The sequence below is a fragment of the Neomonachus schauinslandi genome, chromosome 12 (genome assembly GCF_002201575.2).
Source record: "Neomonachus schauinslandi chromosome 12, ASM220157v2, whole genome shotgun sequence".
In the NCBI taxonomy this organism is placed as follows: Eukaryota; Metazoa; Chordata; class Mammalia; order Carnivora; family Phocidae; genus Neomonachus; species Neomonachus schauinslandi.
The window spans coordinates 82,996,313-83,018,977 of NC_058414.1; the positions used below are offsets into that span (position 1 = coordinate 82,996,313).

Here is a 22,665-nt window from a genome sequence, read left to right on the forward strand (position 1 = left end):
ATTGAGTGGTTACTATGCATGTCTGACTGCACTAGATGCTTTGTGACTACAGAGACTAGAATAAGGTCCCTGCCCTGGTGGAGAAGAGTTAGCTGCTTCATCATGATATATTACTGTCTCCCGAGGGCAAGGCTGTCTCCACAGTAAAATGTAAGTTCTCAAGTTCTGCAAGGATATCATGCTTATTATGGGGCTATGGACATCCTAGGATTTCAGAAAAACTAAATTGAATTAAATCCTCTCTCTGTGTCTCTGTCTCTGGGGCTTACCTACTAATTGAGGATGGTAGCTGAAGTGCAATAGCTAATTTGTTCTTAAATGGCCAAACCTAACACAGCTCATCTACTTCAGCTGTGCTGAAGGGGTAAGGGTAGGGGTGAGAAAGGAAAAACCATCCCAGTGTGTTGCGACATGAAAAAGTTGCTCAGTGTTTAAGTCCACTCTCCCGGAGGGACCCCTTGCTGTAGGTGTAAACTGTTGCAGGGTGAAATCAAGTGCGGTGACTCAAAGCCCCACAAGTAAAGGAGTGAGGAAAGGCCAAATGAGTAGAATAGGGAAGGAAAGCAGCAGAAACTTCCTCAGCCAGCATATGAGCAGCAAGGGCCATAAAGAAAGGAATGGCTTCCTTTGAACGTAACCAAAGACATGCCAGGGTCAGTCGTTGGAAACCACGGCTCGCACTTCACACATCTGTAGCAATACAGGCTGATGTGGGCACGTTTGGTTTCCAAACACCTGCTCTCACAGGTTAACAGCAGCCCGAGTGACTCTGAGCTCTTCTCTCACACCGGTCCTGAGCTGGAAGGATTGAGACAAGCAAGTCCACCCAACCCTGGTTCTCTTCCATGGAGCCCCGGGACAAGTCGAAAGATCTAACCAAAAACAGAAAAAACTGGCGCGTTGGGGGACGGGGCAAGGATGTAGAAGAGGCTTCTGCTGACTTCAGGCATCCCCGGTCTCTCCCATCGTAAACCAGAAGAGTCTATTCCCTGCAGATGACCAAGTCGAACGATCCTCGGGCCGATCAAAGTGCCCGCTGAGTCTGGTTGCAGCTCCCGGCCACGATTTCCTCCCATCTCTTGCTCCAGGGCGGCGAACGGGGTCACCAGAGCCCCCTGGCCCGGGCCCCTCAGGGCGCCCGGGACAGTGAAGCTCGCGCTCCTCCTCTCTCGCATCCCCTCCCCTCCTCTTCCCTCCCTCAGCCAGTCCCTCCCCAAGCCGTGGCGGAGGTGGGGCCGGGCTTGGCTCGGCAGGGCCCGTGCATTCCAGAGAGCCGAGCGAGCTAGAGCAACAAAGGAGCTGGGGAGTCGGTGGGAGAAGTCGGGGGGCTGCTGCGCGCTCGGGCGAAGGTGGCGGCTGGGCCGCGGGCTGGCGCAGAGGGGAAGCCGGGGAGCTAGTCCCCCACCGCCGGCCCGCGCCTGGCCTCCATCGCAGGGCCGGGAGGTAGTTTTAATGGTGGAAGAGGGAATGGGGCTGGAGATTGGGGGCCCAGGGGGCTCCCGGGGCTGAAGACAACTTGGATTGGCCGGAGAAAGAGTAGAGAGTTGTGCATCCCGGCGGGGGCCTCAGCCGCCCAACATGGGCCCCGGGGTCCAAAGTTTGCGAAGTTGGGCTCCGAGGCCCCGCGGAGCGCCGAGCGTCCGAGGGGGCCCGGCACCGGACTTGCGGGGCGCACAGGTCGCCTGAGCCACCTCCGCGGCCCCAAGGGTTGCGTGTGTGGCCGGGGGGCTCCGGGGAGCGGGCGGGGGCGCCGGGGCTTCTGCTGAGTTGGCGGGTTTGGCCATGGCCGCTGCCCGCCTCGCACGGGGGCCGGAGATCCTGCTCCTGGGGCTGCTGCTGTTGCTGCTGGGGGGCCCGGGCCGGGGGACGGCCTTGAGCGGGAACGCGACTGGGCCTGGGCCGCGGAGCGCCGGCGGGAGCGCGAGGAGGAGCGCGGCGGTGACCGGCCCTCCGCCGCTGCTGAGCCACTGCGGCCGCGCAGCCCCCTGCGAGCCGCTGCGCTACAACGTGTGCCTGGGCTCGGCGCTGCCCTACGGGGCCACCTCCACGCTGCTGGCCGGGGACTCGGACTCCCAGGAAGAAGCGCACGGCAAGCTCGTGCTCTGGTCCGGTAAGCGCGCGGGAGCCGGAGCCGGGGCTGCCGCGGTGGGATGCGGGACTCTTGGACAGAACAGGCTCGGGCCTGAGCTTTGGCGAGGGCGGGAGCTGCACCCGGGAGAGTTGAGGAACACAGTCTGGAACTTTGGGTGCTGCCTGTAAGCAGGATGGGATCCTCGGTGAGGAGGAGGGAGGGCGAGGCAGTGGAGGGAGCCGGTCACAAAAGGCCGGAGCAGGGTGGGTGCGCAAAGGCTGCGGGGGAATTGAGGGGCCCATGAGGAAGGGGCTCAGAGCCACGGGGAAGGACGTTTTTTAAGAAATGGAGCTGCTCCACCTCAGTGCTGCTTTGGAAGCGGGGTCCTTGGGGATTCAAGGAGGTGTTTAGATCTTGGAAAAGAAACCAACCGGGAAGTCCAGAGTTGAAGAGGAAAAACGGAAAAGGATGGGGTAGAAGATTTAGGCATTGAGGGACAGGGTGGGGGGAAAGAACTGAGTGAAATTTGTGACGGAATCGAAACCCCCTGGTGTTGAGTAATTAAAAGTTAAGCAGAAATTTCCAGAAATCTTGTTTTGGGAGACAGGAAGTCCAGAGAACGGTGATCCTGTCTTGCTTTTACAGGAGATTTCACTGTTTCCTCATCTGAAAAATGGGGACTCTGATCTTTTTCTGAGGTTGTGAAGGTATGAGACTATTCTAAGAATTATTTGTGTATTCTTTGGAAGTTTGGATCCTCAGGCTGGTCAGGGCTGCGGAAGGACACTTAAGTCTGGGATGCTGAGAGCCTGTGGAAACTTTCATAGTGGTCTGAAGTCCCAGAGCACTCACCTCACGGTAGGATTATGGCCTACCTGAAAAACTGCAGAGTGAACCCAAACAAATCCTTCCTAAGCAGTGTGGAGTGGATTCTCTCCCCACGTGTCACTCTTCTCGGTTGGGGGCCTGAAGGGGCCTGGGGAAAAGAACTGGTCTTGTCATCCCTTGCTTCTAGTCCATGTGATTCCAAAACTGTCCTTGAAACAGAAAACCAGAAGTCAGGAGCCAACTTGGCAACTTCCTTCTTTCGACAGGCCTTGGGTGCCCTACATCTTCCTTCTGCCCTGGGGGCTGGTGATGATCCTGAAGGAGGGAGCATTATGTAGGCTGCCTGTCATTGTCAACTTGGCCACTAGAGTTCTCAGAGTCATTGCTGGATGTTGGACAAAGCCATGTCATTCCTGGCCTGGTATCATTCTCTGGCAGATGCCAGAGGAGGAACTTGGGAGATGGTACCCATGGTGGAGCTACATCCTTAGTGGGAATCAGGTTCTAAAGTCAGCATGTAGGCAGAAACTATGTGTAATCAACAGTTGCTTTGAAAAATCCATAAATTACCGTAACATAAGGTCTATGTGATTTTGCCTATACACTCTTTTAATGGTAATATGTTTGTATAAATGTGTAACATATAGGAATGTATAGTATATAAGAAGGGGCATACCTAGAGAATATAATTTTAGTCTTTAAAGTTACGTAAATGCAAAAGAGCGGAAGACTGAAAGAATAAAAAAGGAACACGAAAGAAAGGGATAAGCAGGTTTCTTTGAGCACTGCCTGAAAGAAGGTTTTCGTTTAGGAGCCAGTTGTTGGAAAAGCAGATCTCTCAGCACTAGGAGCTTCCCCAGTTCTGAGACACTCACACTGAGAAGGTATTGATGCCTCCCCCACCCCCACCTCTCTCTCCTTATTTATTTTGCAGGGCCTCATGGTTGAATTCTCCTAAGTTAAATACATGGGTGATGCTGCCCTTCTGTAGTTACCATCAAATCAAGGAGGAAGGGTATGGACCTCTTTCCAGTCCATACTCCTGAGAGAAGCTGCTGAGCAGGCAGAAGTGGTTTTGGCAGGAAAGTTTAGGAGTTAGAACCATCTGCTGGCTGTGCAGTTTTGATCCTTACCAGCTGGGCATCTGGTGAGGCCGGGTCCTGCAGAGGTGCCAGCCCGGAGCCCAGGTCTTTAGTTCACACTGAAGTTTTCTCTGCTGCCATCATCCCTCAGCTCAGTCACATTCCCATGTGTTTACTGCTTGTTCTTTCTGCTTTGGGTCTTTCTGCTAGATGTTCTGGGCAGTGGGGTCAGAAAGCAGATGGTGGTGCAAGCTGGGCCAGTGGTGGGTAGAATAAATCAGAGCCAACTCTAAGAATCACCGACAGGCCTTTGTCTGGGAGCCTCTGGTGAGTGATTTGTCCTGTCCTGAGTGAGTGGTCTTGATTTGACCATGACTAAAGGGCCGGTGTCACCTGGCTTTTGGAGGTGTTTTTGTGGGTGAAGGATGAAGATGATCTAGGTTGTCTTCATCTGTAAACTTTTGAAGGTCGAGCCTGGTTCTTCACTTTTTTTTAAAGCCTCAGAGTTCTAAGTACACAGCTATCCACTCATTGATTAAATTAGGCACTGGATGCTTGCTATATGTCAGCCTGGGTCAGGTTCTGGGGCATATAAAGATGAGGAGTACAGACATGATCTCAAAGGGGAGGGAAATCAAAGGGAAAAAGACAAACAGCTTTAGCAGTTCCTGTGAGAGGTATTGTGACAGGGTAGGGTGCTCGAGGAACACAAAGGACTTTGGGGAGCAAGGGAAGACCCCCAGAGGAACTGACCTTTAGCCTATGACCTGAGAAATAAGTAGGAATTACCTGAGCCAAGGAAAGGTTGGATGGGAAGGAATAGGAAGAGGGGACAGCATGCAAAGGTGAGGAGGTGAGAGGGCTTGGTACTTTTAAAAGAGTGTAAGAATTTTAGCAGAGCTGGATCAAAGCATGTGAGGGATAGAATTATAAGAGATAAGACCTAGAGAGTTAGAAAGCAGAGGGATTCATACCCCGTATTAAGAAGTTTGGATGTTATCTAGGAGATAATAAGGAGCCACTGACAGCTTTTGAGCAAGGGAGAGATGTAATCATATTTGCATTTTAGAAAGATCTCTTTGAGTATTGTGTGAAGAAGCCATGGGAGGAGGGAGGGCCTGGAGCCGGGTTGCTTGTCTAGGGCATGGTTGAAGTAGTTCAGGTGAGATATGATGGTGGTCATGATGGAGGTGGAGGTCCATCATCCAGAGATGATGGGTACAGCTGAAGGAAGTGGACAGATCCCAGAATTTCCGAGTAGAACCAATGGGACTTGCCGATGAGTTGGATGGAAGGCATGAGCCAGAAGGAGGACCTAGGTTTCAGGCTTGAGGGCAAGGTGGTATCGTGATTTTGCCTAAGGGAATGCTGGAGGAGGAGTATGTTTAGGAAGAAAGCATGGCTTCAGTTGGGCCATGTGAATTAGAGGTGCTCAGTGGACATCTCTGTGGAGATTACTGGCAGATTTGGAATAGGAGTTGCTGAAGAGAGCAACCACTGTGTGCTCCCTCAGCCTAGAGCCTTTGGAAGTACACCATTGAGCGAGGAAGTTTATAGCTCAGGCTGGACTACTTTCTAGATCTGCAGAGAACTCAGGTCTCTCCTATATCCTTCGACTCTCTGGACTTGGGCATGTTCAGGCACTCAGCATCTTTCCCCATTATAGCTTGAAATGTCTCTTCATAAGCATTCCAAGCTGACCAGACAAACATAATATCCAGGCCGCGGTCCACCTTGGGCCAAATCTGGTTTGGTAAATGGGGCAAGAAAGCAGAGACCTGCGGCCGGTGAGGGAAATAAGTCCCTGTCAGCCAGCACGTAGCCTCTTTGACCAGTGTGTGCACAGTGATGTGTGGCCTTGCTACCCAGCCGGGGGCAGCCAGCGGAAGAGGGCCAGAGAAGCTGGGAGGAATTTCTCTTTTCCTCTCAGACATCTGGTTGAGGTGATGAGAGGAGGGATGGTGTTGGTGATGGTGGGTTGTTTGCAGGGGCAGATCAGAAAGAATTTCCCTAGAGCTATTCCCAAACCTGGCTGACGAGGAGAATCAGTTAAGATCTATATATTTGGAAAGTGTGAAAATACAGAAAAGCGTTTATCAGCCCGAGTTTTAATTTTTGCTTTAGATTTTTCACTTTTTAATTCATTTTTATTTATTTATTTTTAAAGATTTTATTTTTAAGTAATCTCTACACCCGACGTGGGGCTTGAACCCACAACCCCGAGATCAAGAGTTGCACACTCCTCCGACTGAGCCAGCCACGCGTGATGAGATTTTTAACTTTTTAATTGTGAAATGCTGCATGTATACAGGAAGTGCATAAAACACAGAGGTACTAACTAACAAATAATTATAAAGTGACACCTGAGTCAAGAACTAGATCATGGCCAGAAGCTCCCATTTGTCTTTTTCAATCACATCTCCTTCCTTTGTCTTCTAGAAGTAACCACTACCCTGATGTTTTTGATTATCAATTCCTTTTTCCTCTATAGTTTTTTTTTTTTAAGATTTTATTTATTTATTTGACAGAGAGAGAGACAGCGAGAGAGGGAACACAAGCAGGGGGAGTGGGAGAGGGAGAAGCAGGCTTCCCGCCGAGCGGGGAGCCCGATGCGGGGCTCGATCCCAGGACCCTGGGATCATGACCTGAGCCAACGGCAGACGCCCCTTTCCTCTATAGTTTTATCATCTAGTTTTGGAATCCCTAAACAGGATATTTCAGTTTTGAAAGTTTTGGGGTTTTTTTAAGATTTTATTTATTTGACAAAGAGAGAACAGTGAGAGAGGGAACACAAGCAGGGGGAGTGGGAGAGGGAGAAGCAGGCTCCCCGCAGAGCAGGGAGCCTGATGCTGGGCTCGATCCCAAGACCCCAGGACCACAACCTGAGCCAAAGGCAGATGCCCAACAACTGAGCCACCCAGGCGCCCCTCAGTTTTTAATGTTTTTGAGCTTTATACAAATCATGATACGTATTTTCTTTTATGTCTTTTATGTCTGGCTTCTTTTGTTATATATTCTTTTGTAAGATTCATCCATGTTATTGCAGCTCATTTTTTTTTTTCATTGCCGATCGGTATTCCATTGTAGAATATATCACAATTTATTAATCCATCTTATTGCTGTTAAACATTTAAGTTGTGTCCAATTTTTGGCCACTGTGAATACCATTGCTGTGAGTATTCTATGTATATCCTGGTGCACCTGGGTCAAGTTTCCTTAGGTACCTACTTAGAGGAATGGGATTACCAGACAATAGGGGATGCATAACCTTTAGCTTTAGTGGGTAATACAAAACAGTTCTCCAGAGCGGTTGTGCCAAATTAGGTTCCCCACTAATCCCGTAGAAGAGTCGCCATTGCTCCGCATGATTCCTGATCCTTGGTGGTGTCAGCCTTTTACATTTTTGCCAATCTGGTGGATATATTGTGGTATGTGTTTGTGGTTTTAATTTGTGTTTCCCTGATAACTAGTGAGGTTAAGCACCATTTCAAATGATTACTGACCATTTGGATTTCTTCTAGTATGAAATGTCTATTCACATTTTTGGCCCATTTTTCTATAGGACTGTCATTTTCATAAGATTTGTAAGAGTTCTTTATGCTGGGTATGAGTCCTTTATTGGTTGTATGCATTGAAAATATTTTCTGTGGCTTGCCTTTTCATTCTCTCTGTGTCTTCTGTTAAACAGAAGTTCGGAGCTTTAAGGTAGTCATTTATAAAACTTTTATGATTCGTGCTTATTGTCTTATTTTAAAAAGTCCTTTCATGGGGTGCCTGGGTGGCTCAGTTGGTTAAGCATCCTACTCATGGTTTTGGCTCAGGTCATGATCTCAGGATCTTGAAGTTGCCCTGCATGGGGCTCCCTGCTCATTGGGGAGCCTGCTTCCCCTCTCTCTCTCTCCCTCTGCCCCTCCCCACCCCTGCTCATGCACACACACACACTCTCTCTAAAATAAATAAATAAATCTTAAAAAAAAAAGTCCTGTCATAACACAAAGTTATAAACTTATTCTCTTATGTTATCTTCTCCAAACTTTTTAGATTTTCCTTTCAATTTAGACATGTAATTTACTAGTTTCATACATGTCTCAACATCATTTGTTAAAAAGAATATCCTTGCTCCACTGCTCTGTCATAAATCAAGTGTCCAAATATCTATTTGTTTCTGGGACCTTTATTCTGTTCCATGGCTCTCTTTTGTCTATCCCTTGCCAATATGTACCATCTTAATAATCATATCTTTTATTTTTTAATTATCACATCTTTATAGCATGGTTCTTCACCTTCTTTGGGCTATGAACCTCTTTGGCAGTCTGGTAAAACCTATGGGCCCCTTCTCAGTATACTATTTTTAAATTTATAAGGTAAAACACATAGGATTAAAAAGGAGCATATAGGATTACAAAGGAAATGAATTATATTGAAATATAAATATCAAATATATTAAAACAATTTTGTGATCTAACATATATGTGCTTATTTATTAATACACTAAGTAAGATGTACTATGTGTTTAATAACCACCATAATGTCAAGGTAGAGATAAACAGTAACAATATTTTGAGATATCTATAACAAAAATATCTGATTTCCATTTGTGACAAAAACACAAGTACTGATAACATTACTGTAGTATGTGGCTTACATCCATAATTGAAGGAAAGGCTAAATTTCTGTTAGATGTAATTTTTTTCTCATCTAAGTTCATGGGCCCCTAAATTCACTGTAAGAATCCTTTGTGAGTTCCAAGCCAAGAACCTCCACTGTTCTTTTTTTTATATATAAGATTTATTTATTTATTTTAGAGAGAAAGAGAGAGCATGAGTGGGAGGGATAGAGGGAGTGGGAGAGGGAGAGAGAAAGTCTCAAGCAGACTCTGTGCTGAGTGCAAAGCCCGACGCGGGGCTCAGTCTCACCACCATGAGATCACAACCTAAGCCAAAACCAAGAGTTGGACGCCTAACCGACTGCACCACCCAGGCGCCCCATCACTGTTCTTACAGTACTTATAGTATTTATGGTACAGGAGTATCTAATAGAGTCTGGGATACTCTTGACCCTTTTGTGTTTTAATATAAAAATAGTTGGTGGTGGTTTTGATGGGGATTACATTGAGTATACAGACTAATTTGAAAAAAAAAAAAAGACATCCTTACAATATTGAGTCTTCCAATCATTTCATTATATATTTCTGTCTATTTAGATCTTTCATTTTCTCAATTTTTTAATTTTTGTGCAGCGTTTCAATGTCATTTGTTAGATATAGTCCTGGATACTTGATTTTTAAAATACAATTATAAATAGTCCCTGTAACATTTCATTTTCTGTTTGTTGCTGGCATTTAGAAATACAATTGATTTTGAATCCAGTAAACTAGCTAAATTTATTCTACACACACAGCCATCTCATTTGTGAATAATGAGTTTTGTGTCTCTGTTTTCAAGGTGTGTATTTTTTCATCTTTATTGCCTTAATGCAGTGCTTAAGACATCCAGTACATTGTTAAATACAAGCGGTAAAAGTAGCAGCATCCCTGATCTCTGACTTAGTTTCTGTATTCTAAAGTTTTTCTATCCTTCACCATCACGTACGATGTTTGGTATAGGTTTCCTGTAGTTACATTTTATCAGATTAAGAAAGTGTTGTTTTATTCCTAATTTGCCTATTCTTCTTTTTATCATGGATGCATGTTGGACTCTATCAACTACTTCTACATATACTGATATGATCATCTGGTTTTTTTCTTCTTTAATCTGTTAATGGGATAAATGGCATTGGTTGAATTTCCTAATGTTAAGCCAATCTCAGAACAATGGTTTTCAACTTGACTGATCATCAGAACCACACAAAAAGTCATTTAAAAATTTTTAAAATTTCAATTGTGGTTGGGTGGCTCAGTCAGTTAGGCATCACCTTTGGCTCAGGTCATGATCTCAGGGTCCTGGGATCGAGCCCTGCGTCGGGCTCCTTGCTCAGCGGGGAGCCTGCTTCTCCCTCTCCCTCTGCCCCTCCCCCCCATGTGTGCTGTCTCTCAAATAAATTAAAAAAAATCTTTTAAAAAAAGTTTAAATCGTGGCAAATATTTAAGAAGTCTGTGAATATAGGGGCGCCTGGGTGGCTCAGATGGTTAAGCGTCTGCCTTCGGCTCAGGTCATGATCCCAGGGTCCTGGGATCGAGCCCCACATCGGGCTCCCTGCTCCTTGGGAGCCTGCTTCTCCCTCTGCCTCTCTCTCTCTCTCATGAATAAAAAAAAAAAAAAAAAAAAAGTCTGTGAATATAGAAAAATGCCAAGACTAATAAAACACCTGTGTCTTTATTTTTTTTGTTTGATATTTTAATAAAATGAAAGAAGTAAAACAATACACAGATGAAGTTGATATCCCCTTTCTTCCTGTCTACAATTTTGTTCCCTTCTCTAAGGAGATTCCCCCATCTCAATAATTTGCATATTTATTTTTTTAAGCTTAATGACATCTAAAAAGTTGGTAGTATGTGCACATGGTACAAAATTCAAAAGTAACCAAAGTTAATCCCTCCACTTCTGCTTCCAGCTACTGATTTCCCCTTCCTAGAGGCAACCACAGTATGATTTTTATGTGTCCTTTTAGAGATATCCAACATATATATAAATGTAGATGTGTCCTTAGTCTTTTTCCTCCTGCACCCAGTAGTAGCCTGCTCTTCAGACTGTTCTCATGCAACTGCATCCATTTAACTAGATGCATTGGAGATAGTTCGATTTCAGTGCAAAGAGTTCAACCTTGCGTAGTGTCCTATTATATTGATATATGATATTTTATGTAGCTGGCCTCCTATTGATGGCTATGCATTCATGCAGTGTCTACTCTTTTGCTGTTACAAACGATGCTGCAATGAATAATCTCATGTATTATTTTTGTAAACATGTGAAGTGGGATTGCTACCATAAAGTTCTGATAGATAATGCCAAATAGTCTCCACAAGTGTTTACTAATTTCTGTTCTTACTAAAAATATAAGTGCCAGTTTCACCCACATTCTTGTCAATACGTTTTCGAATGTTTTGATCTTTATCACTCTAAAAGTTAAAAAATTATATCTCATTGTAGTTTTATTTCACATTTAGTTTATTAAGAGTGAGGTTGACGGGCACCTGGATGGCTGAGTCGGTTGAGCTTTGGACTGTTGGTCTGACTCTTGGTTTCAGCCCAGGTCATGATCTCAGGGTGGTGGGAGGGAGCCCACCCTGCCCCTCCTCCTGCTTGCACTCTCTCTCTCTAAAATAAATGAATAAAATCTTAAAAAAAAAAAAAAGAATGAGGGGCTCCTGGGTGGCTCAGTTGGTTAAACAGCTGCCTTCGGCTCAGGTCATGATCCCAGGGTCCTGAGATCAAGCCCCTCATCAGGCACCCTGCTTGATGGGCAGCCTGATTCTCCCTCTCCACCGCTTGAGCTCTCTTTCAAATACATAAATAAAATCTTAAAAAAAAAAAAAAAGAATGAGATTGAATGTCTCTTTATGTGCTTAAAGGCCATTTGAGTTTGAGCTTTGTCTTTTGCCCATTTTTCTATAGGATTATGAATTTCTAACTGATGTGGAAGAGCTTCATGCACATAAGGAAATTAGCTCCTTACCTGTGATATGTATCTGAAATATATTTTCTCAGTGTGTTGCTTTTCTTATGATTTTGTTTTTTACTCTACTGATTTTATTTTTCTGAAGTCTTTTAAAATCTTTTATAGCTTCTGAGTTTTGTGTCATACTTCAGAAAGCCCTCTCTACTTCAAGATTTTAAAAACCATTTCCCATCTTTTCCTCTGGTACTTTAATTTTTAAAACTCATGTAGTCATTTTGATTCATCTGGAAATTATTTTTATGTAAGAAATGGGGTAAGGATCCAAAGTTTTTTTCCCTAGGTAGTTCTTCAATAGTCTTTTAAGATTTCTTTAATAATCTCTTTTCCTTAGGGAGTTTATTTTTCAGGTACAAAACAGTATTTAAAACGAGAAAAAAAAGCAACAAAATTCCACATTTTTAGAAGTTGATTACTGCAAATATCACAAAATGCTGAAAAATAACACAGTATTTTTATTAATCAACTGCTTGCTGCTCCTCTAGAATACATTTTACTCCAGTGAGATCCCCCATTTAAAATATATTGTTCAGTAAACATCAGTAACATTCACTTTTTCTTTGTTGTACAGCTTCTATGACTTTAGACAAACACAGAGTTATGTAAGCAGCCACTACACTCAAGAGAGTGACAATCCCATCAGACCCAAATGGTCCCTTGTGCTGCCCCTTTGTAGGCAAATTCTCCTCCTACCCAACTCCTGATAACCACTGCTGTGTTCTCCATCCATACCCACTTGGTCAGAATTTCTCAGAGTGGGTTTCTCCATCTAGAATGATAAGGATCCCCAGGTGATTCCGATTTGAATCGGGTCTGGGAACAGTTAACCGAGGGCTTTGCTTCCTTTTTTTTTTTTTTTTAAGATTTTATTCATTTTATTTGTCGGTGAGGGGGGGAGGAGAACACAAGCAGGGAAAGCGGCAGGCAGAAGGAGAGGGAGAAGCAGGCTCCCTGCTGAGCACGGAGCCCGATGCAGGGCTCGATCCCAGGACTCTGGGATCATGACCTGAGCCGAAGGCAGATGCCCAACCGACTGAACCACCCAGGTGTCCCAGGACATTGCTTCTTGACAGGAACTTGCTCTGTGCCCCAGGAATAGGCTCTGTGGTAGTGGGAGCTGTGAGTGATCAGAGATCTCAGATGAGTAATAACAGCTAATATTTCCTGAGTGCCTACTATCTGACAGGTACCATGCTAAACAGATTCAATGCATTATCTAACTCTTCACAACATTTCCATGAGGTAAATCTATTATCCCCATTTCACAGATGAGGAAACTGAGGCTAGAGATAAATTTGCCCAAGATCACACAGCCGGGAAATGGTAGAGCCAAGGCTTGGACCCAGGGAGGCTAAATGCAGTTTCCATGCCCCGTATCCCTCTACCGTATTACCTCCCTCCCAAAAAGAGCAGGTACCTGCCCCCACCGCCCACAGCCTGGCAGTGTGGCAGTCACCCAATTTGGTCTCACGTCCTTAGAAGCTTCTCCTAACACAACTTCTTGTGTGGGTAACAGGTGTTCCTGAAGCAGGGATGACTTGGGAGGGGCAAAGGGGGGGCAGATTGCTGAGTGGACCCAGCCACTGGGGAGCAGGGTAGAGGCCTGGGTTGGGCCAGGGGTGCCGGGAGACCTCTACCTGTTTCTGCCTTGCTGACAACACGTTTCCTCCCTCTGCACTGGACAGAGCCTCCTCTGTTTCTCTCCATCTGATTTCCTGTTTCCTCTTCTGGCTCTGGAGTACCTGACTCCCCTGACTACCTCTTCTTAAGCTCCCACCTGTTCTCTGTTTCACCTCAAGTTGGTAAGAGGAACAAGGATCCTGGGGTCTGGGTGAGGGGCAACATCTGATTCTGGTGCACGGGCCCTGTGTGGGGTGGGTCCCACCACCTCCCTTTCCCCTGGAAGAGACCTGTAGAAGGTTTTAAGAATGCCCCTGAAAAGGTAAAAAAAGGCAAGTCGACTTGGGGTTCTCAGCCAGAGGCACTAAACCCCCCAGCAGGGCATTTGGAAATGGAGGCTGCTTTTTAAAAACTTAAATTGAATTACAATATACATACAGAAAAGTGTATGGATCACAGGCGCACTTTCATAAGGTGAACACACACACACACAAACACTACCAGATCAAGAAATGGAACATTACCAGCCTCCCAGAAGCTCCCCTTCAGGCCTTCTTCCAGTCACCAAGCCTGGAGTAAGGGCGGGAGGGGGGGGGCATTTTTTGGTTGTCATAATGACTTAAGGGTTCTGCTGGCAATTAGTGGGAAGAGTCTAGGGAGGCTGGATGTGCTGCACTCTCTTGGGACAGTCCCGCAGCACAAAGAATCATCCGGCCCAAATGCCCTGTTGAGAAACACTGTGCCTGAGAGCTCTAGCACGGCGGCAGAGACTTGCCTTAGGCCTGGGAACAGCTGTGACTGTGGGTCAGCGTGAGGAGGGGTTTCACCGCCATGCATCCACACTGTTGCCTCCCCGCAGGCCTCCGGAACGCCCCCCGCTGCTGGGCAGTGATCCAGCCCCTGCTGTGCGCTGTGTACATGCCCAAATGCGAGAATGACCGGGTGGAGCTGCCCAGCCGCACCCTCTGCCAGGCTACCCGAGGGCCTTGTGCCATCGTGGAGAGGGAGCGCGGCTGGCCTGACTTCCTGCGCTGCACCCCTGACCACTTCCCCGAGGGCTGCCCGGTGAGTGCTTTGAGGGGCAAGCCCCAGGCCTAGGGCAGGGCCCCCACAGGAGGCAGGGGCAAGGGGAGCCCCACAGCCTTCTCTTGTGCAAGACCCCAAATCTGCAGCCATGGGGGTCAATGAGCCACACACCCAAACCGACGTTCCCTGGCTGGGCCCGTCTATTAGGGATTATCTGTTTATTTATAAAAGATAACTGTGTTCAACAAATATTTTTTGAGCACCTACTCTACTAGGTGTTGGGGGGTTTCCGGCATCATGGACGACAGGAACTCCTTCTCCAAGAAGTTTATCATGTATTTAGGGAATCAAGGCACATAAAACAGCTAGAGATACCAAGACAGGGGGGTGATCTCATTCTGGTGGTAAGGGAGAGGTCATAAGTAATAATAATAATTAACAGCAATGATATTGGCAATAATCCTAGTCGTTACTATTCACTACCTGCCAAATACCCTATGAGCACTTTACATCTATTTATTCATTTAACCCTTACACCACACCATGACGTAGCAACTGCTATCTTATAGCTGGGGAAACTGAGGGAACAGAGAGGTCAAAGAATGTGCCCCAGGCTATTGATATCATTTGTCACTGAGCGGCCGGGCTGGGATTCAAAAGCCGGAAGGCTGTCCCCAGCCTGTGCTTTTTGTCTTCGGTACCCTGCCACGCTACCCCCAGGCCTCGTATTCGACCCTGGGCGTCCTGCTCCCTTTTGCACCGCCTTCTCCCCTTCCCTTGTGCCAGAATGAGGTGCAGAACATCAAGTTCAACAGTTCGGGCCAGTGCGAGGCTCCCTTGGTTCGGACCGACAACCCCAAGAGCTGGTATGAGGACGTGGAGGGCTGTGGGATCCAGTGCCAGAACCCGCTGTTCACCGAGGCCGAGCACCAGGACATGCACGGCTACATCGCAGCCTTCGGGGCAGTCACGGGCCTCTGCACGCTCTTCACCCTGGTCAGCGGAGGGCAGGCCTGCAGGCGGGGCGGGCCCGGGGAGCCGTGGGAAGGAAGTGGATTGTCAGTCGGCTGGGCTCTGGGGGCAGAGGGAAGTGGGAAGGGGATGACCTGGTCGGGTCCCGGGGGTCAGACAAGGGCCCCTGTGGCGGCAGCATCACCCTGACCTCATAGAACGGCCCTCCCTTCTCCCTTCCAGGCCACATTTGTGGCTGACTGGCGGAACTCGAATCGCTACCCTGCTGTCATTCTCTTCTACGTCAATGCGTGTTTCTTTGTGGGGAGCATTGGCTGGCTGGCCCAGTTCATGGACGGCGCCCGCCGGGAGATCGTCTGCCGTGCAGATGGCACCATGAGGCTTGGGGAGCCCACGTAGGTGTCTTGGGGACCCAGAGGTGAGGGTGAGGGGCAGAAGGCTGAAATGTGTGTTTCCCACGGAAGGGACAAGTTGGGCTTGAAAATGAGATTTCAGTGGAGGATTCAGCCCTGCCTGTGGTGCCCAAAGATTCCCGCGTGAGGCTGTGATTGTTTGCATCTGCTCCAAGGGGCATCTTCCACACCCTCTTCGAATCTCACCTGGGTCCTGTCTCCAAGCCCTGACTCCTAGGGAACCTCCAGACCTTAGAAGCTGAGGGTCTGGGGACAGGGTGGAGAGAGCTGATAAAAGGAGTACAGAATGACCTCCCCAAGTGACCCCTCACGTGTCCGCACAGCTCCAACGAGACCCTGTCCTGCGTCATCATCTTTGTCATCGTGTACTACGCCCTGATGGCCGGTGTCGTCTGGTTTGTGGTCCTCACCTATGCCTGGCACACCTCCTTCAAAGCTCTGGGCACCACCTACCAGCCTCTCTCCGGCAAGACCTCCTACTTCCACCTGCTCACGTGGTCACTCCCCTTTGTCCTCACCGTGGCAATCCTTGCCGTGGCGCAGGTATGGTGACTGGTAGGGGGCTGGGGACCTAAGCGTAAGGGGGCCAGTGACCCACTCTGTCCCTCCCACCCACCCCTTCCTGCCGCAGGTGGATGGGGACTCCGTGAGCGGCATCTGTTTTGTTGGCTACAAGAACTACCGATACCGGGCGGGCTTCGTCCTGGCCCCGATTGGCCTGGTGCTCATTGTGGGAGGTTACTTCCTCATCCGAGGTGAGTGAGCACTGGGCCAGCACCAGCCAGGCAACGACATGCGGGGAGCACCTGCTCTGCGGAAGTAGGAGCGGGGAGCTGCCGGCTCACCCAGGGCCTCAGTGCTGAGTGCCAGGTGCCCCCTCGAGGCAGACAGAGTATCACGGCACTTGGTGTGGGGCAGCACCTTTGTGCTGGCCAGAGAAATGCAGCCCCTTTCTCCAGGGCCTTGGGCCAGGGCTCACAGCCTGTTGAACAGATCCTGAGCTGGGGTCCAGCCTCTGCCCAGCCCTGGGCCAGCAGCGCTCACGTGGTGAATAGCCTGCCCTGTCCCCGTGGACCAGCACAGGGCCTCCAGTCATGTGTGTGCACCCTGAATTTCTGTCTGCTCTCCATCTCTTGGAGCCTGGCTCCTCATCCGCTTCCTACCCACAACAGTTTCCACAACATGCACAGATTTGCTGTTCCCTCATTTCCCATCTGAAGCCGCCTCCTCCACAGTAAGCCTCCGTCTCTTCTTAGCTCATTCTTGTTGCATTCTCTTTGTAAACTTCAGCTTCCTCCCCCGGTGCTGTCAGCCTTCTGTTCAGCCCACCTCTTGTTGGCAGTCTCTGGGCCTCTGATTTCTGTTTTGTATCTCTGCTGTCCTGTACGGTGGCCACCAGCCACATGTGTTGAAACTCGTCCAGACTGGGATGTGCCCTAAGTATAAAATCCGCACTGTATTGCAAATGCTTAGCACAAAGAAAGCAGACTATCTCATTAATAGTTTGTTATATGGATTCCATGCTGAAATGTCAATTAAATAAACAATGACATATTGTTTATGAAATGTATGGAAATTAGCTTCACTTGCAGCTTTTTACTTTTTTGATGTGGCTGCCAGAAGATCTGAGATTATGTATGTGGGGCTGACGTTGTATTCCTGTTGGATAGCACTGTTCTTGCGTCTCTTCCTATGCCTTTTCCATCAGCACAGCGTTGACCTGGCTGCCTTCCTTAGGCGTGGCTGGAGTCAGGACCAAGGCACCTTCTCTCTCTTCGTGACGTCTGTTCTGGGCTCTGCCCCGGGCTTGCCGATGCACAGCACATCTGCTAAGAGTGGTGCTCCCTTTCTCCCGCGTCTCCAGTTCCCCGAGCTTTAAATCATCGGAGTAATCAGATTGGGGACCCCCTGCCACACCCATCCCTCCCGGGAGAGTGGCCTCGCCCCACTAATGTCTGCAGTCTCTCTTCTGTTCAGGAGTCATGACTCTGTTTTCCATCAAGAGCAACCATCCGGGGTTGCTGAGCGAGAAGGCTGCCAGCAAGATCAATGAGACCATGCTGCGCCTGGGTGAGTGGACCCCAGGCTTTTGGCCAGGCCAACACCGGACCCTCCTGGGGTTGTGGGACCTGCAGGATAGGGTCTGGGAGGATGCAGTGTCAGCGGTGCCAATTAGCAGCCAGGGGGACAAGACAAGGCTTTGGGGCGCACGCACGTGTGTGTGCGCGCGCGCGCGCACGTGCGCACCTATTGCCTGTTGATGGCGGTAGCAGCTCAAAAGAAGGGGACCTTTTTGGACAGAAGAATTCAAGTTCATGCCAAGACTGCTTCCTCATGCCCACTGATCCACAGTTGGCTCAAGTGCCCTTCGGGCCTTATTTTGGAGAATACAGCAAACTGAGCCTGGCGTGGATTCACCCCAGACTCAGCTATCTTTTAGGCCTGAGTGGGGCAAATACCTTGTCCCCACTGCTGCTCCCACACCTGGGATTCGTAATGCTCTGTCCCACCCTGGCCTTCCACAGGCATTTTTGGCTTCCTGGCCTTTGGCTTCGTGCTCATCACCTTCAGCTGCCATTTCTACGACTTCTTCAACCAGGCTGAGTGGGAGCGCAGCTTCCGGGACTATGTGTTGTGAGTGCAGGGCTGGGGGCTGGGGGGCAGCCACCCCAGGAGCTGGAGCCAGGACTGAGATGTGCCCTAAGTATAAAATTCTTGCCCCTCAGAAGGGTCTGCCAGGTCCCTGCCTCCGATGGCAGGTGAAACTGCCCATCTTGCTCCGGGCGCCCAAGACGTCATTTGCTCTGTAATTTGCAAACACGGCAGACAGCTCTCCCAGCCTGGCTCAACTCTGCCCTCCTCTCTGCACGAGCCGCCGTCTGGCTGGTGTGTTTGTAACGGTAAAGCCCTGTCGTGTGTGGGCTTCTCTGACGACCCTGTGCTGGCCGCTCTAATTCTCATGTACTCTCCCAGAGCTTATTAGAGAGCCCTGCGCGGAAGTAGTCTCTACGATAGGTTAACAACCTGTTAATACTTGCTAGCTTTGTCTGTGCCTTTTTGTGTCACCGTGAGGATGAATCTGAGAGGAAGGCAGCTCACCCGCTGAAAACACTTGCTGATGGCAGGAACAGCAGTTACAGGGCTCATTAAAATGGACACCAGTCCGTGTCCTGACTGCCTCCGGCTCTTCCTTAAAGGCTCCAGCTTCCAGTCTTTAAACCACGCTGATGCCGGGTCCTCCCCCAGAGATTTGATTTAATTGTCTGGGGTGTGACCCAGACACTAGTAGTTATTACAAGTAACTCTAATGTCCCAAGTGACTCTAACGAGCACCCAGGGTTGTGAATCATTGTGTGGGGCTTAGCTGTTTTTGGAGTCTTTGGATTGATTGTCTGGGTACCACTCAAGAGACCCAGAAAGCCTCACTGGTCTGCTACCCCACCCCCACCCCCACCATAGGTGCCAGGCCAATGTGACCATCGGGCTGCCCACCAAGAAGCCCATCCCCGACTGTGAAATCAAGAATCGCCCTAGCCTCCTGGTGGAGAAGATCAACCTGTTTGCCATGTTTGGAACTGGCATTGCCATGAGCACCTGGGTCTGGACCAAGGCCACGCTGCTCATCTGGAGGCGCACCTGGTGCAGGTGGGTCAGCAGCCAGCTGCTTCTGACCTTGCGGCCTTACTCTCTCAGGCTTGGTGTCCCTGCCAATAGGTGTGGGCTCCATGGTCTCCCAGCAGTCTTGGGCAGGCTAGTTTTCTAAGGGTCTGCGCTGAGCTGTCTAAGGCCGCCTTCTATGTGGCTCACCACTGCCCCCTGGTGACACCTCCTGTCCTGTCCTTGGGAGGATGGGTCAAGTGCAGAGCCATCTTCTAAGAGTGGAATGATCTGAATGATTAGAGTACTGGGCATACAGGAGCCCTGAATTCTAGGCCCACTTCTTTGCAGAGGTCTCTGTTCCTCAGAGTCCTTGAGGGACTTGGGGCCCTCCAGAGGCTGCTTCCCTGGAAGGAATGGCTTCACTGCTCTTTCCGAAGATTTGGTGGGAAGTAGCTGCTCCTCCACTTCGCCTCCCCCACCTCTTCTGCTCTCAGGTTGACTGGGCAGAGTGATGATGAGCCCAAACGCATCAAGAAGAGCAAAATGATCGCCAAGGCCTTCTCCAAGCGGCGTGAGCTGCTGCAGAACCCAGGCCAGGAACTCTCCTTCAGCATGCACACTGTCTCCCACGATGGGCCTGTGGGTGAGCTTCAGGCCCCTTTCCTCCACGGGAGCCACTCAACACCCACAGTCCCTGGGCCCCACCCCCCTAGGCTGGTGTGGACACCTGGCCTGTCCAGAAGGCTGGGAGGAATAAAGCACCCCGGCCTCTCCTCACACACTCAACTCTCTCCAGTCCCCCTCCCATCCCTGGCTCCTCTGCCCTCTGCTTATGCCCCTGGGGCCGCTTGCTGGTACCTTGGTTTCCAAAGGACCCATCTCCCTCTCCCTTCTTCTGTCTTCTCCAGTTGCTCTCCCTGGGTTAGAGTAAGTCAGGGTTCCAGGAACTGGATTTCTGGCCTCTAGTGAGGCCCCACTCTTCAGACGGACTGGGTAGATCACTGTGATTACCTGGGTGGGCTTTCTGGGCTCGGTGGATGGGGAGGGAGCTGCTGGGAGAAGGTAAATGTGCTGAGTCAGGGAGGAGCCATCATCCAAGGCAGTCATGATTCCTTAACCTTGCCTTCCATCCCCACAGCGGGTTTGGCCTTTGACCTCAATGAGCCCTCCGCCGACGTGTCCTCTGCCTGGGCCCAGCATGTCACGAAGATGGTGGCTCGGAGAGGAGCCATTCTGCCCCAGGATGTGTCTGTCACCCCTGTGGCAACTCCAGGTACGAGGGGTCAGGCCTCTGTAGGAAGGTGGGGGGCATGGAGATGGGGGTTCTTGGGACTGGAGCACCAGCAGCCGCCAGAGGGGAGGAGGAAGGAAAGGCCCTGGAGGGTCTAGAGTGTGGGGCTGAGGCACTAGAGACCTAGAGTTGTGGGTCACAGAGCTCAAAAATAGGGGTCCGAGGAGAGATCAGGTGATGTGGACAGAGCCAGCCTCCCAAGCTCACGTTCTCTCTCCTGCCGTCAGTGCCCCCGGAGGAAAAAGCCAACCTGTGGCTGGTTGAGGCAGAGATCTCCCCAGAGCTGGAGAAGCGCCTGGGCCGGAAGAAGAAGCGGAGGAAGAGGAAGAAGGAGGTGTGCCCCCTGGTGCCACCCCCTGAGCTTCACCACCCTGCCCCTGCCCCTGCAGCCAGCGCTGTTCCTCGCCTGCCTCAGCTGCCCCGGCAGAAGTGCTTGGTGGCCGCAGGTGCCTGGGGAGCTGGGGAATCCTGCCGACAGAGAGCCTGGACCCTGGTCTCCAACCCTTTCTGCCCAGAGCCCAGTCCCCTGCAGGATCCATTTCTGCCCAGTGCCCCAGTTCCCACGGCCTGGGCTCAGGGCTGCCGGCAGGGCCTAGGGCCCATTCACTCCCGCACCAACCTGATGGAGGCAGAGCTCATGGACGCAGATTCAGACTTCTGAGCCTGGAGAGCAGGACCTGGGCTAGGAAAGAGGAGCAAAGACCATTCTGAGGTTCCTCATCCTCCCCGAGAGTGCTTCCCCGGGATCTTGTCTTCCGGAGAACCTAAGGGTGCAGTGCCCTCCTGGGAGGGCTCTCTATGTCTGGCTCATGGCAGCGGGACTGTGGGAAAGGGCCCTGACATCTCCACGGGTAGGCCTCATCCAGGGAAGGGCCCTGGAGCTCGGGGTCCTTGTTTCTGCCCCGCCAGCTGGAGTCTGGCTGGCAGTATCCATCTGCAGCAGGGTCATGGGATAGGCAGAGCTTGAGGGGGGACAGTAACGGTAGAAGCAGGGGTGACAGTACCCAGAGTGGGCTGTGGTTGCCAATGAGGCAGTCAAAGCCCGGGCCTGGCAGATGAGGGCTGGCTGCCCTTTTCTGGCTCTCTCAGACCAAATGTGTTTATTGGGTCACTAGCCCTTTGTCTAAATGGAGACAGGGCTCCCTTTTCCTTCTTCCAGATGGTTGTGGAGCTGGAAGTGCTCATTCTCATAGGGGCTATAACCTCTCTTCACAGGCGTCCAGTTGGCCCGACCCCAGGCCAGTAACCCATCCTGTGTGCTCCTGCAGCCTCCTTCCCCCTTTCCCATCTCAGTTCAACCAGGCCAACCTCTTCCTGTGTCCTGTTTGTTGATTAGGCCCCAGAACTGCTGCATGCTCCGCCCCACCCCCACCCCCCTCCCCTCTGAGGCTGGGCTCCATCTCCAGGTGAGAGATGGGTTCGGCTGTGGAGCCTGGCGTGGTGTAGAAGCAGTGAGTGATGGGGAGCCTCTGGGCCCCTGAGAGACACGTGTTATCTCTTCCTCCCATCCATCCAGTGGGGGATGGACCCTCTGACTTGAGGGGATACCCTGGGAGGCTGCTGGAGCTTCAGCCAGGCAGGAAAGCTACCTTCAACTTCCACAACTGGGGGGTGAGGAGATTCCCACCTCTCATAACCCCTAACTCTGTCCCCGAGGCCCCAGTTTCAAGAACCAGACCGCAGGAAGCCTTAGGAGCTGGCTGGGTTCCAGAATGGGGATAGGGATGGGGAGAAGGAATACAAGCAGTAAATAAAAGGTTTTTGTATAAACTCTTGATGTGCTTCTTTTTCACGGGCCCTGGTCTTGGGAGGGGCGCCTGACTGGCTCAGTCAGTAGAGCATGCGACTCTTCATCTCCGGGTCGAGAGTCTGAGCCCCATGTTGGCCATAGAGATTCCTTAATAAAATAAAGTAAAGTAAAGTAAAATCCATAGGCCCTGGTCTTGACCTGTTTACCTGGTCCTGATCGCGTTTGTGTCCCACTTCCTCTCAGGCTATTCTGGAAGGCCCGCCGCTTGGTGCTATTGAGATCACAACCGACGGATGTCAGGCTGATGTCAGCTTAATGTGTTGGCTGGCCTTCCCGGCCAGTTGGCTCCATGGGGACAAAAACTCTCCTGCGGCCGTAGCTGCCTCACTGTGGTTGCC

At 50.1% G+C, this 22,665-nt stretch overlaps 1 protein-coding gene across 2 annotated transcripts; it reads left to right on the top strand.

Moving 5' to 3' along the window:
* Positions 1-1,762: 1,762 nt before the first annotated feature.
* On the top strand, positions 1,763-22,269 carry SMO (smoothened, frizzled class receptor). Of its 2 annotated transcripts, none has more exons than XM_021699324.1 (12): positions 1,763-2,110; positions 14,075-14,280; positions 15,028-15,237; positions 15,436-15,608; positions 15,950-16,169; positions 16,258-16,381; positions 17,604-17,696; positions 18,152-18,260; positions 19,086-19,271; positions 19,721-19,869; positions 20,365-20,499; positions 20,745-22,269. In XM_021699324.1, the coding sequence occupies exons 1-12, from the start codon at positions 1,783-1,785 to the stop codon at positions 21,176-21,178; spliced, it is 2,367 nt and encodes a 788-aa protein (XP_021554999.1). In that variant the 5' UTR covers positions 1,763-1,782; the 3' UTR covers positions 21,179-22,269. The 2 variants fall into 2 exon arrangements, with proteins under 2 accessions (XP_021554999.1, XP_021555000.1); XM_021699325.1 differs by lacking the exon at positions 1,763-2,110 and adding an exon at positions 6,250-6,312.
* Positions 22,270-22,665: the final 396 nt, after the last annotated feature.